This window comes from Pogona vitticeps, chromosome 5 (genome assembly GCF_051106095.1).
Source record: "Pogona vitticeps strain Pit_001003342236 chromosome 5, PviZW2.1, whole genome shotgun sequence".
In the NCBI taxonomy this organism is placed as follows: Eukaryota; Metazoa; Chordata; class Lepidosauria; order Squamata; family Agamidae; genus Pogona; species Pogona vitticeps.
This window is the reverse complement of record NC_135787.1, coordinates 1,854,659-1,873,174: the sequence shown is the minus strand read 5'-3', so window position 1 is coordinate 1,873,174 and position 18,516 is coordinate 1,854,659. Positions and strand designations below refer to the sequence as shown.

Here is an 18,516-nt window from a genome sequence, read left to right as displayed (position 1 = left end):
AAGAGCCTCGTGGCGCAGTGGTTAAAACGCTGTACTGCAGCTAAAACTGTGCTCATGACCTGGGGTTCAAATCCCAGGTAGCCGGCTCAAGGTTGACTCAGTCTTCCATCCTTCCGAGGTCGGTAAAATGAGTACCCAGCTTGCTGGGGGGGGCAATGTGTAGCCTGTATAATTGAAATTGTAAACCGCCCGGAGAGTGCTTGTAGCACTATGGGGCGGTATATAAGTCCAATAAATAAATAAATAAATAAACTATGGCAAGTCCTTAAAGAAATGGGAGTGCCTGACCACCTTATCTATCTCCTGAGAAACCTATATGTGGGACAGGAAGCAACAGTTAGAACTGGTCATGGAACAACTGAGTGGTTCAAAATTGGGAAAGGAGTACGACAAGGCTGTATATTGTCCCCCGGCTTATTTAACTCATATGCAGAATACATCATGCGGAAGGCCGGACTGGAGGAATCCCAAGCCAGAATTAAGATTGCCGGAAGAAATATCAACAACCTCCGATATGCAGATGATACCACTCTGATGGCAGAAAGTGAGGAGGAATTAAGGAACCTCGTAATGAGGGTGAAAGAGGAGAGTGCAAAAAATGGTCTGAAACTCAACATCAAAAAAACTGAAGATCATGGCCACTGGTCCCATCACCTCCTGGGAAATAGAAGGGAAAGATATGGAGGCAGTGACAGATTTTACTTTCTTGGGCTCCATGATCACTGCAGATGGAGACAGCAGCCACGAAATTAAAAGACGCCTGCTTCTTGGGAGGAAAGCAATGACAAACCTCGACAGCACCTTAAAAAGCAGAGACATCACCTTGCCAACAAAGGTCCGCATAGTCAAAGCTATGGTTTTTCCTGTCGTGATGTATGGAAGTGAGAGCTGGACCATAAAGAAGGCTGACCGCCGAAGAATTGATGCTTTTGAATTGTGGTGCTGGAGGAGACTCTTGAGAGTCCCCTGGACTGCAAGGAGATCAATCCTATCCGTTCTGAAGGAAATCAACCCTGAGTGCTCACTGGAAGGACAGATCCTGAAGCTGAGGCTCCAGTACTTTGGCCATCTGATGAGAAGAGAGGACTCCCTGGAAAAGACCTTAATGTTGGGAAAGTGTGATGGCAAGAGGAGAAGGGGACGATGGAGGATGAGATGGCTGGACAGTGTCATAGAGGTGACCGACATGACTTTGACCCAACTCCAGGAGGCCGAAGAAGACAGAAGGGCCTGGTGTGCTCTGGTCCATGGGGTCACAAAGAGTCGGACACGACTAAACGACTAAACAACAACACCCCCAACCTAGGAAGAGATGGTGGGAGCTGTTGTTAAAAACAAAACAACAACCCTTTTCCAAGCGGTGATCTTGCTTGGACGAAGAACGCTGCTGGACTCGGAAGCTTGCGCGCCGGTTTCCTCCGCGGCAGCTGCAGCGCCCATTCCCGGGCGAGCGAGAAGAGCGCAGGCGCGGCCAGAAAGAAAGAGGCCCCGGGGTGGGAGGGGCGAAAAAAAGAGCGCGCGCTCCTGCGCGACAGAGCGTGCGCAGTTGTCCGCCGTGGGTTCTTTCTCTCCCCGATCGCAGGTAGCCCTTCCCTCCCCGCGCGCGCGCCGTCGCCCGCCATCCGTGGGCGTTTCAGCTTCACCTCGCCTCCTGCGCAGGCGCCCGGAGGGTACGGCTCGTTACCAAGGGTGACGGACGGGGAGAGGAGCGCGGGAAGGACTCCTACGGCGCCTGCGCAGCGGTTGACCCGCCCCGTTATGATTGGCCGGCGCCATGCGGGGAAGACGGTTGTGAGGGGAAGCTCGCGACCGACCGCCCGACTGAGGGACCCGCCGGCCGGAGGTAGGCCGAGGGCGGGCCGGGGAAGAGCCGGAGGAGGAGGAAGCGGCTCCTGAGGAGACCTGCCCCCCGCCCCTTCTCAAGACTGACCGTTTGGGGTGGGGGTGGGGGTGGGGCGGTGCTTGTTCTCGGGTTTCTCGGCCTCATGGCGGCGGCCAAGCGGCCTCGGGCCTGAAGCGCCTCAGGGCCCCCGGAGGGAAGGAGGCGGCCAGTCTCTCTTTTTCTTTTTCCCTGAGGGAGAACCTCCCCATCCCGCCAGCCAGCCGTCCTCGAGGCAGCGGGCTTTTGTTTCCCTTTCCCCGCTGACCCGTGTCAAGGCTGCTCGTCTGAAGGCGTCCTAGGCTAAGGCGCGGGCCAGCCGCGTGCTCGGGCCAACGCCGGGCGAGGAGGAAGGACGCACACACACACCCCGAGGCGCCCCCCCCTCTTGGGCTGGCTGGCCTTCCCGGGCAGAGCTCCGGTCACCTCCCTTCCCCGCCCACCGAGCGGACCGGACCCTCCCCCCTGACGGCCTCTCCTCTGCGGGGGTGGAGTGGGGGTGGGGTGGGGACAGAGGTAGAAACGAACAAACTGGAGGGGGCAGGGAGGGTTTCCACACAAGAAGCTGCTTCTCCGTTCACAACCTCCACTTTATTAGGGCCTCCGGCCCGTCACTGGTCAGCCTCCCACGGCCAGGGCGAGTGGAGATGTGCGGTCCCAGAGGAGACAGGGGCCTCCACGTGTGAGGGGCCTGTTTCCACATGAGATGTGCAGGCCTGGAGGGAATATGCACCCGTGGAGGATGGGCCCTCCTCTCCCAGAGGAGATCTATGAATGTGCTTTCCACTTGCCTTGAGCAAGGATTAGGATCTTTCAGGCAACTGCCCGCGAAATAAGAGGAGTGCAGACGGTACAGTCCTCGCCAGCATTGTGACTCTTGTGCCCTCGCCCTTAGGGATCCTGTCCAGTCCATTGGATGGACATCAGGAGCGTTTCATCTATACGCTCGTTTAGCCGTGTCCGACTCTTCTTCGTGACCCCATGGACCAGAGCACGCCAGGCCCTCCTATCTTCCACTGCCTCCCGGAGTTGGGTCAAATTCATGTTGGTTGCTTCATTTATACAGCCCTCCTTTAAAAGCTTTGAACTTAGGCGAGGAAGGTAGGAAGAAGGATATTTGCATTGTTCCGCCTCACTACAGAGGCCCCAGTTGCTCTAGGTCAGGGGAGCCAGCCTCAAGCCACCGTGTGGCCCTTTTGTGCAAAGAGGGACATGGCACATATGCACCTATATGTGTTTCTCACTGTCTGCTCCCTCTTGAAGAGGAGGGCTCAAGTCACAGGCGAGGAGCCACATGTGTGTGTCATTGGCAGGTGGATGCAAGACTCATAGTCCCATCCCCTCTGTCTGCTAGCCATTGCATTTTTATTTGATTAGGGAAAAGTCAACGAGGAATGTCTGAACTATATCAGATGTGACGATGAACCTGCCTGTAGCACCAAAACACTGCAGATTTTTGTCCGTGCAATGAAGTGGTGAAGCAATGTGTTTTCAATATGGGTGGGCTGATTTAGAAAGAGACTGGTTGGGTAGTACCATAAAAAGTTAATGGCACTTTTGAATTTTGTCCATCTGTTTGGTATCCTGCAGCAGGCTTTTTCATTTTCTTAGTTAGGAGATAATCTTAAGGAAAAAAAAAGCAGGGAGCTGACTCTCAAACTATGCAGAATCCCAGCCATTTGAGCTATAAAAGGCCAAATTGGTGCTCCAGAATGCACCTGGGAGCAAACTTATGGATTCACGTCCTGGCCGCAGTGGTGGCCTACCAGGGCCCCTCTATCGCACACATCAGACACACATGGGGTGCAGTACTTTACAGTTAGTTAAGCTTTTCAGTGCTGTTCAAGGGCAGCTGTACCTGACTGCGAGTAACAGAAACGTAGATGGGGGTGGCTAAAGCTTTTATCTCACCTGATGTCACAGTCAGTGGAGCAATGCAGCTGAAGAACAAACCATGCAGCAGATTTGTACAGTATGTGGTTTAATTTTTGTGTGTTTTTAACTTTCAGCTTCATCATGTCCACGCCTGGCTTTTGTTACTTGTGGATTCTCGTGATCGTACCATTTTGATGTCCTTTTGTGGAGCCTTCATCCTCCGCACCCTGTTCAAATTTTCCTCTGCAGTTGGCTCCATCTCTTGAGCAGTTGAATTACTGTATCCTCTTTTGCACCATGCTGCTGCACTTCATCCTTTGACAAAGCGGGGAGAGCTTTAAGTTACCATAGACAAACATAAGGGAAATAAGTTTTCAAAGATGAACGGACCTCGGGGAACTACGCCTCCACACATGAGAGGCCCTTGTTCAGATCAAGGAAACATGCCCCCGTGGAGGAATGGCCCTTGCCCAAATGAAATGTTTGATCAGGAGGGGTTGATGCCTTCATGGAGGAGGGGGCCATTTCAAGAGGAGATGTGCGGGCCTGGGAGTGGCATGCCTCCACGCATGGGGCGCCCGTTTCCAGAGGAGATGTGCGGGCCTGGGAGAGGCATGCCTCCACGGATGGGGCGCCCGTTTCCAGAGATGTGTGGTCCTGGAAGGGACATGCCTCCACGCATGGGGGGCCCATGTCCAGAGGAGATGTGCGGGCCTGGGAGGGGTATGCTTCCACGCATGGGGCGCCCGTTTCCAGAGGAGATGTGTGGGCCTGGGAGAGGCATGCCTACACGCATGAGGGGCCCATGTCCAGAGGAGATGTGCGGGCCTGGGAGGGGCATGCCTCCACGCATGAGGGGCCCATGTCCAGAGGAGATGTGCGGGCCTGGGAGGGGCATGCCTCCACCCATGGGGCGCCCGTTTCCAGAGGAGATGTGCGGGCCTGGGAGAGGCATGCCTCCACGGATGGGGGGCCCGTTTCCAGAGGAGATGTGCGGTCCTGGAAGAGACATGCCTCCACGCATGGGGGGCCCATGTCCAGAGGAGATGTGCGGGCCTGGGAGAGGCATGCCTCCACACATGGGGGGCCCGTTTCCAGAGGAGATGCGTGGTCCTGGAAGAGACATGCCTCCACGGATGGGGGGCCCGTTTCCAGAGGAGATGTGCGGTCCCGGAAGAGACATGCCTCCACGCATGGGGGGTCCATGGGCAGAGGAGATGTGCGGTCCCGGAAGAGACATGCCTCCACGCATGGGGGGCCCGTTTCCAGAGGAGATGTGCGGTCCCGGAAGAGACATGCCTCCACGGATGGGGGGCCCGTTTCCAGAGGAGATGTGTGGTCCCGGAAGAGACATGCCTCCACGCATGGGGGGTCCATGGCCAGAGGAGATGTGTGGTCCCGGAAGAGACATGCCTCCGCACATGGGGGGCCCGTTTCCAGAGGAGATGTGTGGGCCTGGGAGGGGCATGCCTCCACGCATGGGGCGCCCATTTCCAGAGGAGATGTGTGGGCGCGGGAGAGGCATGCCTCCACGGATGGGGCGCCCGTTTCCAGAGGAGATGTGCAGTCCCAGAAGAGACATGCCTCCACGCATGGGGGGCCCATGGCCAGAGGAGATGTGCGGGCCTGGAGGGAACATGCGCCCATGGAGGAGGGGCCCTGGCCGAGAGGAGATGTATGAACATGGGAATAATTCATCTCCGTGGATGAGGGGCCCCTGCCCAGATGGCAAGCTTGGGCATAGAGGAAGCACATCTCCAGGGATGAGGGGCTGTTCCTTGCCTGAAAAGTGGAAGGCAGGAGGAAACATGCCTCCACCAAAGGAGCCAAAGCTTAATACATCTGACCCATCGCCGCCTAGCTCTCCAGGGCCAGGAAAAGGTGATCTTCAAGGACCACCTGAAAACAGTGGCTCAGACCAGCCAACTTCAGGAGAGAAAGAGGAATGTTCCATGAGTGATCACAATGTTTACCTCCAGGAAGGTGCTGCAAGAATTTTAGAAAGCTTTGGTTTATCCAGTGAAGACTTTGATGAACTTTGTCGCTATCCAGATGACCAGCTGACGCCTGAAAACATGCCTGCCATTTTGGATGACATCCGGAAACGCAAAATGGCTGGCCTGTCTCCTCATGTACCTTCCTCGGAAACCTTTGGTCAAGATGGACCACACGTTTCTCCAGAAGGATCTGAGGTACCCATGACGGTCCAACCCGCTGTTCCTGAGCCTCCAGTAGTTCCCGATTCTTTAGAGGCTGAAAAGGGGAAGAACTGTCCGACCCCATCAGTAATGAATGACTACTGTTCTGTTGCCCCGAGAGCATTTCCTCACACGTGTTCTCTGTGTAAAATGGAATGCAGACATTTAGAGGTGAGAGTGTTGTCAAGTGGTTTGTGCTTTTGTTTTTTGTTTTTTAATTGGAAAAAAAGTAATACACTTGGATTGAATCTGTGTTCCTACATTTGGCGCTGTTGCCAAGCACCTTTTCAAGAAAACTGCATTGCTCCTATGCCACCAGATGGGCTGCCGTTCACTAAAGTAGGAGTGTCCATCAAGACACTTCCTGGTTTTATTAAAACAATAACTATTTTAGATCATTTCCGGTAGTGGGGTCTGGAAGCTGAAGTTTGATCCTCAGTCCTGCTGACATTGGCTACATCGGCTCTGAGAGGCTCAGGGTTTCACAGGCATTTCTTTTCACCCTACTGAATCTAAGTCTTGCCAGTGGTTCTGAGATGTGACCTCGGCCAAAGTCAACCAGGGAGATCCAAGGGGCTGAGTCTAGTCCCCCAGATATTTCATCTGCAACTCAAGTGCACTTGACTTAATGTGATTCAAATTAGTGGCTGTAGTTAAATGATATTGCTTTGAAAATCTTACCATTTAAAAGTGAATCCTGTTGTGAAGGAATGTTTAGGTGGGTACTGCTGTGCCACATTGTTGTGGATCACAGCCCATGTGTGGATATTACAGTATGTGGATATGGGGCAGATCTGAGCTGGCTTCTGTAGTTCCAGATGAGTCAGAAAGGGTGTTTCTAACTTAAACTCCTGCTTCCTTTTAAATATGAAATGCTCTATAGAATTTTAGTAATGTTTTCCTTAGGCTCACATTTCTGACTGGAGGAATTCCTGGTGAACTCTGGAAGCGTTTGTGAAAAAAAGATTCTTGTCATGCCTAGTCCTAAAATGGGTTCAGACAAATTTGTGGCAGGTAGCCTTCCTTGTGACCCCCCCCACTTCCCACAAATGCTGTACAGAGGAGGCCCTTGAGGAGGGCTATTGTCCCCATGCCCTCTATGGGCTTTCCAGAAGCTTTTTGGGTGGCTGCTGTGAAAAGAGGGTAAACGTAGTGTCTGATCCAGTTGAGCCTTTGTCTTTTCATGCCGTCTTTTCCTCCTGTAGGGTTGGTCTTTGCATCTGAGCACTACTGCCCATTCAGAGAGCTGCCATCAGCTGCGTCAACAGTAAGGAATTACAGTATGCTTATTTCATGGGATGTAGACTTACAGCCGTGCAAAATTTTAAAGCAGCCCCTGGAACAAATAACACTGTGCTTAAACCAGCTAAATCATTTGCTGATCAGTGTCTTGGTTTGTGTCTCAGACCTAAAGGTTAGAGCTGGCCTGACAGTTGCTTTGCAGCACCGTCTGCTCTGGTTTTTTCAGCGCAGGTGATCCATAAGGCATCATAGAGTTGTGAGCCCAGTGGTTTATTTCGATTCAGATGATTATAGGAGCTTCCAGAGCATGAAAAGGATTCATGGTGGTTTGACTTCTTCTGGAGATACCAGTCCTTGGAAGCTCACATCCCATGGAATGATCGAAACCTTGTAGTATTGGAAAGGACGGCTAAGGCCGTCTAGTCCGGCTCCACACCAGTATAGGGAATCCCAGCTAAACATCCTTAATCGATGGTGGTTACCCACACTGTTGGTTAACAGCCTTCAGTGGAAAAAAAAAGGCTGTCACCGTTGGAAGAGATCTTACCATCAGGATGTTCTTCTTAATGTTTTGTTGGAATCGTCTTCCTTTCAATGATTCTTTAGCCTCTAGGTTCCCCTTGACAATTTGTCCAGTCATGTCCAACTCTAAGGGGTGGTGCTCATCCCTGTTTCCAAGCCGTAGAGCCAGCATTTTGTCCGTAGACTGTTTCCATGGTCACGTGGTCAGCACAACTAGACACAGAACGTCGTTATCTTCCCACCGAGGTGGTACCTATTTATCTACTCGCATTTTTACATAGTTTTGAACTGCTAGGTTGGCAGGAGCTGGGACAAGCGACGGGAGCTCACTCCGTTGCGTGGATTCGAACTGCTGATCTTTTGACCTTGCAGTCCAAAGGCTTTGTGGTTTAACCTACAGCGCCACCACGTCCCACCTCTTTAGCCTCTGGAGCATCAGAAAATATCCTTACTTCATTCTCCTTGTGACCGCCCTTCAGCGTTCTGAAGGTGGCCATCACTGCTCCAGGTTAGACATATCCATCTCTCCCGTCGCTTGCTCAAAAAGCTCCATTTCCAAACTGTTTATCATCTTGGTTGCCCTTCTCTGGACTCACTCCAGTTCTAGCTTTTAAAAAGTCAGTGAACTCTTGTGAGTACATCCCAGAACTTCCGCAGTTGATCAGTGCCATGCAGTTACGTGTAACGGTTAAAATCATATTTAAAGTTGTAAGAGAAGTAATGGTCAGGTTGTGTAATACAATGTCATCAAAACAGAATCAAATACATGTAATATAGTGTAAGAAATGAAATGGGTTCATCAAAGATATTTGTTTTTGACACAGATATCCAGACTGGAATCCAGAAGACTCCTTGTGGTTAAAGAGGTAAGCTTTCAGTTTTCAGTTGGACTCCTTTGGGCCACTTGAAATAGGTCTCAGTCATTTCAAAGCTCCTGTGTCACACATTGATATACTTTTGGGCAGCTTAATTCAGACTCTAGAGTGCCTTGTTCTCCTTCCTCTCTGTGGAGGCTGGCAGCTCAACTGTTGGGAGGCTGCTGTGGGGCAAAACTGCCCTGAAGCTGTTTTGCTCGCAACGGCCATCTCTGTCTGGCAGCTGTGAGTCTCAAAGAATTATAGTATCATTTGGTGTATCCCAGATTTAAAGAACGCTGTTCTGTAGGGTACCGGTATTTTTTTAAAAAAAAAATTATTGTAAGAGCTCCTGTTCTTTGCTTCATTTCCACAGAGAAAAGTAACATGCTGTAAACTGTGAAATCAGATCAAGCTATTTCATTCTTCAGAACTGTTTGAGAAGACCTATATTTTCTGTCTTCTCCATTTACAGATACAGAGATGGCAAAAACGCAAACCATCCTGAAAGGCGACCGTCTGCCAGCTCTAGTCCAGAACGCTCTAGCAGCAGCCCCAGATGTCGGAGTCGGTCACGATCTAGAAGCCCAAGGCTTGACAGAACCAATCAGCCAAGACCCCAAAATCCAAGACAGCAGCTTAGTCCCACACGTAGGTCAAGGTCTCCCCAAGGAACTCCAAATTCCAACTCACCAGGTTTCCCATCCCATAAGGGAAACATTGTCGCTTTGAGGCATTTCAGTGCTCCGGGAAATGTTTTTGGCTCTTTTGTAGTTTCCAGCCACTTAGCGTGTCCCTTTACCTCTTTCTGCCCTAACAGGCAGGGAGGATAAAGTTTGAAATCCAGTTGTGACTTAAAAGCATGTTGGGAAGGGTTATACTGGCTGATAGCAGAGGCAGGGCTGGAAGAGGATCAGTCTGTAGCGCTGAAAGTTCATGACTTCAGATCAGCGAAAAATTTGCCTTTTTTTCCCCCTCCTGATTTAGAGTCACCTACAGAAGCAAAACCTAGCACGTCTGCAGCACAACATGAGGAGAGTAAACAGCCAGGCAGTGAAACAGCGCACCCAGGGGAGCTGCATAAAGGCCAGGTTCACCAGGAGCAACCAGAGGACAAGCCCGCAAGCCAAGAGCTGCATTGCCGTGAGACGTCAGAGGAAGGGGAGCGGCCACTCCGCAGTTCTCCACAGTTGGAATTGAGTTCTCTCGTTGAAAAAAGTGTGGCCCAAGCTATGTCATTGTTGCAGCCTAGGGGAGCAGTGACTGCCGGACTCACGCAAGGGACCGGCTTGAGCTCACTTCCTTCTGTGCAGCTTGATCCAGGCACAGTGCCCCAGGACCTGATCTCCATTATGAAGCTGGTGGCGACACAGGTGGTTCAAGCAGCCTTGGCTTCCAAGGAGGCCTCCAGTGGGCAGGTGGGCTCGGATGGGGCTGGCGTTTGTCCCCAGCCCAGTGATTCTGCAAGTCACAAGGAAAGAGAGGAAGATAAGCAGGAACAGAGGACACAAAGCATTTCTCCACACCCAGGTGAGGAATTGCTGAGGATTTAGAGGGAGCCGGGGTGTTGCCTGTCTGTAAAAGGAGGTACTGCGTGTTAGGGATCTCTTTCAGGACCTGCTTTGGTGTCGTAACAGAAGAGGGACTTCACATTACCATTATCCTGTGTGGATTTAGGTGGGCGAAAGGCTCTCCCCTCATTATGCCTGCCCATCAGGAGCTACGGTTGGCTTTTCTGATGGTATGGCATGTTTAATTGTGACTCTATATCTGCTGTTTCTGCCACTGTAAGGGAATGAGGGTCTTTCAGGTCTTCATCCATGCAGTGTTCCAAGGGTCTGCACAAAATTTCACAGAAATGTTAGCGGTCATAAAATGCAACTGTCCGGTTTACCAGTGAAAAGAAGAATGGTGAGTCATATCTAAAGAACAGTAACTCTGAGTTTTCCGTCACACGCAGCTAGCTGGAGTCATAAGCCAGCAAGAGACCTGCAACTGGGAATTTTTTGGGGGGGCTGTTGGACTGCGTCCTGTGAGAAACAAATGAGGATGGAGGACTTGGGAGTTGGTTTAGCAAATCCAGCTGGCAGCAAAAGCCGTTCGGCAGGGGCAGAAACACAGCACTTGTGAGTTTTCTCAGTGGCAGCTGTGATATTGTTTTCCAAGCACATCAGACCAGAAACAAAAAGAAACCAAAAGGAGTCAAAAACTTTGTGGCACCTTAAAAGACCAGCTGTTGTATTTTAATGTCAGCTTTCGTGGTTATCCCAAACCTGATCTTCCTTGGTCCACAAGCTCTGGTCCCTATTTACTGGAGAATGTTTCAGAGGGAACAAAGCTCATTGAAAAGGACTGAATATCTAGCCGGGGTCTTAAGTCATTACCAAGTGCAAAATGCCACATTGACCTATACAATGTGGTACCTGTGTCTGCTGTTCGAACTAGCCATTGTCACTTCACCCCATCCAGTCATGGGGCTAGGTATAAACTTATTTAACTGTATTATTTATATGCTGCCTTTTTCATGGGGACTCAGGGCAGCTCACAACAAAATATGAAAAAAGACGATAGCTTTCCAAAATACTATATCAAAATGTTTCTTTTCTCCAGAAGATTTTAAAAGTGGAGGAGTCTCCTATGAGGTGATGCAATCTTTCAAATAGCCTGGACCCCAGCTGTGTAGGGCTTGATAGGTAAGAATCAGTGCTTTGACTTGGGCCCAGAAATAGAGTGGTAGCCAGTGCAGTTCCTGTAACAGGGGCGTGATGTGCTCCCTATAAGGCAGTGCCAGTCAGCAGCCTGGCTGCAGCATTTTAAACTAGTTGTAGTTTTCAAACACTTTTCAAGGGCAACCCCTCGTAGAACATGTTGCAGTAATCTAAATGGGGTGCAACGAAGGCATGTGTCACCATGGCCAGGTCATACATCTCAAGGAGCAGGCGCAGCTGGTGCACTTGTTTTAATTGTCCAAAGGCATTCCAGGCCTGCACTGAAACCCATGCATTTGAGGGCAGGGTTGAGTCCAGTGGTTGCCATATGGTCTCACTCTTTTGTCTGAGGAAGTGGACTTGGTTCATGAAAACTTACATTCAAATACAGCAGTTAGTCTTTAAGGTGCTCCAATGTTTTGTCTCCTTTTTCTAATGGTTTTGGTTTTGTTTCTTTCCTGAAGTGTTTGTGAAGGATCAGCCAAAGTTTCCACGGCTTCTTGCTGTATCCCCCCTGCTACATTACAATTCTGGCTGTAGTTCCCCTTCGAACTTTAAATTCACTTCCTATTTTATTTCCTCAATGCCTCTGTAGATATGGGAGTGTTGGGTATTAATGGTGACGTAAACCTTAAACCTTGGCTTTCCTCTTCTAAAACGGATTCTTCAAAATGAAGTAAGCAACTACCCAGTGTCAGAGCTCTTAGAGGAGGGTGCAGGCAAGAAAACGATATCAAAAGGTTTAAACCAAGTTAAGACTTCCAAAATAGTACAGACTGCATTAGAACTGCTGTTCAGTATCCTTTTAAATATACCTGTTCATGTACTTTTGAGGAAGTTGTTAATAGTTCTGATTTCCCAGGTGTGCTCTTAGACAGAAGAAACAAGAGTGTATTGTACACAACACTGCAGTGGCTCATTTGCGGTTCACTTGCTGACACCACAAGGTTCCTATGGAAGGTGCAGGAGAAAACCCACAATGATGTAGAAGATAAAATGGCTGAGCTCTGAAGTCTGCTTAAGAGAAGCAGCTCAAGGGGTCACACCAGTGGAAAGGCCGCCCCCATGGTTTCGGGCCCTCCTTCAGCCTTCTGCTACTCCATGCGCAGAGTATGGCTCCCGGTGTTACAACGGGCTGGTAGCGCCCAGGTGGAAATAGCCACGCGATTGGGATGCCAGAGGTGTGGCCTTCTCTTCCCCGTCCTTGAAACGGTTGTGCAAAGAGTGTGAGTTTCGGTCTCCCAGTCCACAGAGCATGACTTAATGTTTTAGGCTTTTGGGCCAGTTCTGGCCACTTAAGGTAGTTTAAAAAGTTTGCCTCGGGCTTTCTCCCTGTGTAAATATGCTTGCCTGCGGTTGCTTTCTTCAGAATGGTGAGTGGGAGCACTGCACTTGATTCACAGAGTTGCAGAAGGCTGGGGGAGAACGTGAAACCCACCGTTAGTTTTGCCACAGGCGTGGCCCCTTGAGCTGCTACTCTCCAGCCGGTGTGTTAACAGGGATGTGAAATGAGGTGTCTGTTTCAGGTGCAGATCAGTGGACGGTGTTTTCAAAATCAAGTCCCCTAGGCAGTGGCGTGGGGTGGAGCCATTTTGCTTGGAGAAATTGGCATCCAGGATGAAGTACCAGGATAGCTGTGTGGGTGCCCTTTTGGAGGGGGGGATGCTTAGCTTTCTTTCTGTTCTGTGGAGGGGTGTGAGTCTTTTAAGGAGCAGAGACAGAGGCCAAGGCTACCCTGACTGCATCAGGTCTGTTTGCCAGCCCGTTGAGCAAGTGGACGTTCTATTTGCCAAATGAGAATTCAGCCTTTGAATGCCCTTGCCGGTGCCTGAGGCTGAAACAGAAGTCCCACTGCATTTTGTTGGTAAATATGCGGCCCACAGGCCGATTCTGTCAACCCGTGGGCTGTGTCAAGGGCCCCTTTCCCTTTAGCTAGCCCTGTGGCCGTGCTTTGTAGAGGTTGGTGATCCATTTGGCGAAGAGGAGGATTCCCTCATCAGCTGTCTCAGAGTACCAGAAGCCCAATGCAAGATTGTGGGGAGCTGGCGTTAATATTTGTGTGCCCTACAAGGTTTCTTTTGCTCACAGGTTGTAGCCTTTTGCTGATTTTATTTCTGTTTAGTTGCAGCCCCCAGAAGTAACATGGTTTTCATTTGTGGGCATACTGTCATGTGAGGTTAAGTCTGGCAGAGGATCCCGGCTTGGTTTGGGTGACAAGTTGCACTTCAAAGGGCTGTGTGCCAGGAGGATATGCCGTGGGACCCACCGGTCCTTGTGCTTCAGCAAGAGGGGACAGGGAACGGCCCTCCTAAGGCAATTGTGGTGCAACTTGGAGAGAATGACATAGGAAAGAAGAAATGCTTCCAGATCATCTTTACAGTCCGGAAGGATCTGCCCTGGTGTTCCCAGCACTTCCCCGGGGACCACACTGGTCTGGCCTGAGATTCTGTCGAGGCAAGAATGGAAAGGATCGAAGGGTGTTCCGAAGATCTATCATGTGCCACAGAAGATCAACAAGGCTGTGCAGTCCTTTCTGAAGTCCCACGGTGGTTTTGTCGTTAGCCACCCAAGGATTTTTTTACACAAATATGCTGAACTGTCCAAAGAGGATGAGTTTTCTCTCTCAGATGTGGGCATTGATATTTGGCTGGAAGACATCCATTCGGTCCTCGTGGGCCTCTTGTAGCTTCTGTGGCTTCCTCTGTGGAGCCTGGGAGAGGAAGCAGCCTCTGCCTCTGGCGGTGCTTGGAGATCAGGCCAGGGCTCTTGCAGTGAGATGGGGGCAGCAGGGTGAAAATCCCAGGGTGATGATCCCGATGGGGCAGGGGGACTTAACAAGCCGGAGGGTGTTTGGTAGGCAGCCAGTCACCCTGTTGAGTTCTCTTGAGAGCCGCACTCCCTGGTGTAGGCTGTCAGGGACGTGGAGCAACTCCTGCTGTTGGGGAGCTGCAGCCTTTCCTTCCCAGCCTGACCTGTGGCTGCATCCGTTTCCAGGCATCAGACTAGTTTGGCTGGCTTTTGCAAAGGCCGGGATCTCATTCCTGACCTCATTTGTTGCCTCCAAAGTGCAGCCTATGAGGCCGGGGTGGAACCTTCCCTCGCTAGCATGAAGTGAGCGTGGGGCTGGGGCGTTTTCTCTTGCCCTCCCCACCTCAGAGCTTGAGGAGGGCAGGGGCTTCCTTGTGCCCCTGTGCCTAGTGGTTGCCCTGTTTTTGGAAAGTCCACCAGGTGCAAAGTTAATCCGTACACCTTAATCCCCACCTCTTCAGCTAGAAATGAGAAGAAGCAGGGGGAGGGTTGGCTTGTACAGCCTCTGCATGGGGAATGTGTTTGAAACCTCTTGGCGTATCCAGTACAGAGAAAGCCCGTCTGCCCTGGTTCTCCACCTTCTGGTCTGGAGCTTGGGGCAGGAAGGGAAGGTGGGTTCTGGTGCTATGCTATGCTTGCCCCCAGAGCTTTGAGCCTAGGCCGATGCCAGACTTGAGCAGAAGAGCAGGGCAGTAGAGAGTTGGGTGTGGCTCTTCACCTTGGCTGTTTTACTTTCTGGGTCTGCCTGTTGCTGGCCAGGTTTGCCCAGAGCTGACACTGATTTCTCACCATGTCAGGAGTGGTGGGCGAGACTGTCAGATCCTGGTTGCTTCATCCCACCAGCCTTTACACACTGCCAGTCACATGACGCTGTCCCTAGGTTTCAGGCAAGGAGTAAGAAGTGTGGCTTGTTTCAGCCATGCCCGAGTGTGGCTTACTCATGTGAGCACAAAAGATTGTTTGCTGAGAGGAAGTGAGGCTGGCAACCTGTACAGCAACGCAAGGTTTGCATTTAAAAGTTTTACGTTGGGTGTGGTGTATTGCAGTGCATCCTTGGTTTTTTCCCCGGGGGGGGGTGGAAGAGTTCTCCAGACAGAATTCTGGGAGTCCCAACCCATATTCCCAAATCTACAGACACTTACATTTCACTCCCTGGATTCTTGTTTTACTGGGCTAAAAAAGAAAGCTGCCGCGATGCTTCCTGGGAGTGAATAGGGTTTCTATGCTTTAGATTCTATAGAGGGAACCTCCTGAAGAACTAACATTCCCAGGAAGTACTGCAGCAGCTTCCTTTTTTGGACTTTAGCAACAGGAAGCAAAGGCCATGCAGCCTGGAGCTGGGTCCTTCTCAACAGGAGTGACATGTAGGTGTCAGTGAGTGTGGGTCTGTGGAGTGGAACTCCCAGAGTTCTGCCTAGGAAATTCTCACAGAATTCTGGGAGTTGAAGTCCCCCCTTTTCCCTCCTGTTTCTCTAGACTAGCCTTTGAGAGCTCCTTGGCCAGAATTTGCTTAGAGCTAGCCTGCTGTCACTTGCTGCAGCTCATTGCTGGGTAAGATCCGGCCAGACCACATTGGTAAAATGTTAGGGGCTTGATTTTGATCCTGGACTTGAGGCTGACCACGGCTCTGGGGCCCCGGAGAAGCATGGTGCAGTCATCCAGATGTGGTTATGGAAGAGAGTTATGCACAGAGCCACCCTCTGCCGCAGCACAGGACGTTACCCTGAGCAAAGAACTGAAGACTGAGCCCATCTGTTCATTAATAAAACAATGGCCCTTGCTTCAACCAAGCCCTTGTGTCTCGCTTCTTCTTTCTCCGTCTCTGAGCCACCTGGCAGCCCACCTCTCCCCTTCTTTCCCGTATAGAGAGCCTTGTGTGGAGCATCGCCTCAGGCAACTAAAAGCCATCCCGGGTGGATTGCGGCACTGCTAGGAATAGATGATGGCCATGCTCACCACATACGCAATGCGATGCAGTGGACTAAGACTCATGAGACCTGAACTCAAGTCCCTGCTTGGCCATGGAAACTCACGGTGAACGAGAGGGGAAGAGCAGAACCACTCTTGAATTATCACCCTTACCTTGGATCCCTACCTAGTAGGGCTGCTGAAAATTGGTTCTTACTTGATGACACACAACACAAATGCACCCTCAGACAAGTGGGTGTCTCCACTGGCTTCATTGCCCTGGGTGGCTTGCTGGGCTTCTGTGATTAACACGAGAGTGGGGCCATCCAGAATGGGAACTCTGAACCCGCTTCTGTGCTGTCGGAGACATACACACAAGTCATGGAAATGAACTCCCTTGGAGCAGTGAAAGGTTGCTGTTCTGGGTTGTGCAGACGGGATTCCTTTTTAAAAGGAAGAAGAATAAGGACTCTGGTCAGGAGAGGAGGGGAGCCATAGGAAGGGGCCGTTGGCAGACAAATCTGCCGCATGGGCACTGGCGCTCATAACTGTGCTGTTGATTGCCTGGTGCTTTTTGGCCCGTTGGGGTTGAGCATGAAGGCTGCTCTCAAAGCCTGAAAGTCCACCCTCCCATGGCTGTGTGTGTGTTACTCTTCTGCTTGTGTTTCCAATGTGGTTGGGCTCAATGGGAGACTTTGAACGGAGTTGCAGGTAGATGCTGGTCCTCCCTTTTCCCCTGGGTTGTGTTGTGTTGTGTTGTCAGCAAGTAGCATGGGGTGTGTTGGTTCCTAACAAGCCTTGAGTTTGATGGTTTTGCCACCATGTCTCCATCCAGAAAAAAGGGTGCCACTGGCAGGGCTAGTGCAGCTTAAGGGTAGTAGAATCAGGACTGGGGAAAGGGAATCTTTCCGATAACAGCTTCCAGAATCTCTCAGCCAGCCCGGCAGGCGGTGGTCCAGAGAGGGTTCCTTTTCTCAGCCTTGAGGGACCCCCTTCAGGAAGATTCCTTGGGGAACGTCTCGAGGCCCCTCCCTTTGAAGGGGGAGGAAGGGGTTTACTCCAGGCCCTCCTGTCTCTCGGGGCTTTGTGGTTCGGGCAGGGACAGGACACCCCTCGTTGGACAGGAGCTGCAGGGGTATTGGCTTGGGGCGAGGGGTGTTGCTTAGAGAGGCCAGCCTCTGCAGAGCTTTGAGATGAGGAGCCAGTGGCTCGCAGTGGCTGCTGGGGTTGTCTTAGCACCCACCCCACTCCAGTGAGACTGCCCGGATGTGGGGCTGAGGAGAGCAGACTGGATTCGTCTCCAGACGGTAGACCTCTTCGGAGTGCCAGGAAGAGGTGCCAAGGCTTGTGGCTCTTTGCCTGTCTTTGTCATTCCGCCCACTTGGACAGGCAGCTGTCAAGTATTTAAAGTGAGAGAGAGAGAGAGAGAAATCCAGTTCATGTCCAGGTCAGGCAATTAGGCCCTGACCTTGCATCTCTGGGAAGCATCTGATCCAGGCTCCTAAGCAAACAACCCTGACACTGTGGGCCCGCCTGGCTTTCCCCACCCTGTCTCAGCCCCCCCACCCCCATGTCCTGCCAGCCAGCCAGCCAACTGGGTTTGAGTGACGGGCGAGTTGTGCTTTGCAGGGGTACATTCCAGGGAGAGCTAATGAGCTCCTCTCAGCATATGGTCGGGAGTCCCATGACCACAGGTGGCTGAGCTGTCATTTTGTCATCCCAACTCCCACACGAACACGCACACACACACTCACGTCCCGTCCTGTCTGTTTTCTTCCTGCCATGAAAAGAACGTGGGAGATTTCTCTCTGGAGGACCATTCCAGCCACTGGGGGGAGGAGGAGGAAGAGGAGGGGGCTGAAGAAAGTCTTGAGACACAAACAAGGTCAATGTGGGAATAAGATCTTCCAACTAGATGCGGAGAGAAGGCTTTGGTATTTGCAGTGCCCTTGTTGAAAGACAGACTACGGCACCCTCTGCGTTTTCCAACATGCCCAGCAGGATTCTCCCATTGGACTTTAGAAGGCTTTGTCTTCAGCACAGACCCCTTTTGTCTGAGGCCTCCCAGTCCCGTTGATGGAGGCGCAGAGGCGACGGGGGAGAGAAGAAGTAGTTTCAGTGGGATTCCCTGGAGCGAAGGTCTCAGCCTGGGCGTGGATCCGGCTCCAGCTCCTGAGACGTCCCGGGGAGACAAATCGTACAGGATCCCCCTGGCCCTCCAGATGCAAAAATGCATAACAGCAAGAAGACCGCGGAGGGCCAAGGCAACAGGGGGCAGCCCGTGGATCTCGATCCGCTGAGACGGTGAGTCCGGGTCTTAGCAAGGGGACCGTCTGATCTGGAGGACAGGCACTGAAACGTTAGTATTAGGGGTGGCAGCTGAGAGCTGGCCTTTCTGCACATTCTTTGATAACCTGCTCCATCCACTAGCCAACTTGGGCAGCATTTCAAGGTTCTGTCTCCGGTCATTCAGCCAAAGTGTAATGCCTGGAGGTTGATCTAGTTGCTCTCATCTTTCAAGG

General features: G+C 51.5%; 1 protein-coding gene across 1 annotated transcript; it reads left to right on the top strand.

Moving 5' to 3' along the window:
- Window positions 1–1,731: 1,731 nt before the first annotated feature.
- Window positions 1,732–12,109, top strand: LOC140707668 (uncharacterized). The gene is made up of 6 exons (XM_073002185.2): window positions 1,732–1,843; window positions 3,889–6,123; window positions 7,158–7,219; window positions 8,541–8,582; window positions 9,046–9,221; window positions 9,558–12,109. Exons 2-6 carry the CDS (start codon window positions 4,135–4,137, stop codon window positions 10,121–10,123), a joined length of 2,835 nt encoding a protein of 944 aa, XP_072858286.2. The 5' UTR covers window positions 1,732–1,843; window positions 3,889–4,134; the 3' UTR covers window positions 10,124–12,109.
- The last annotated feature ends 6,407 nt before the right edge of the window (window positions 12,110–18,516 follow it).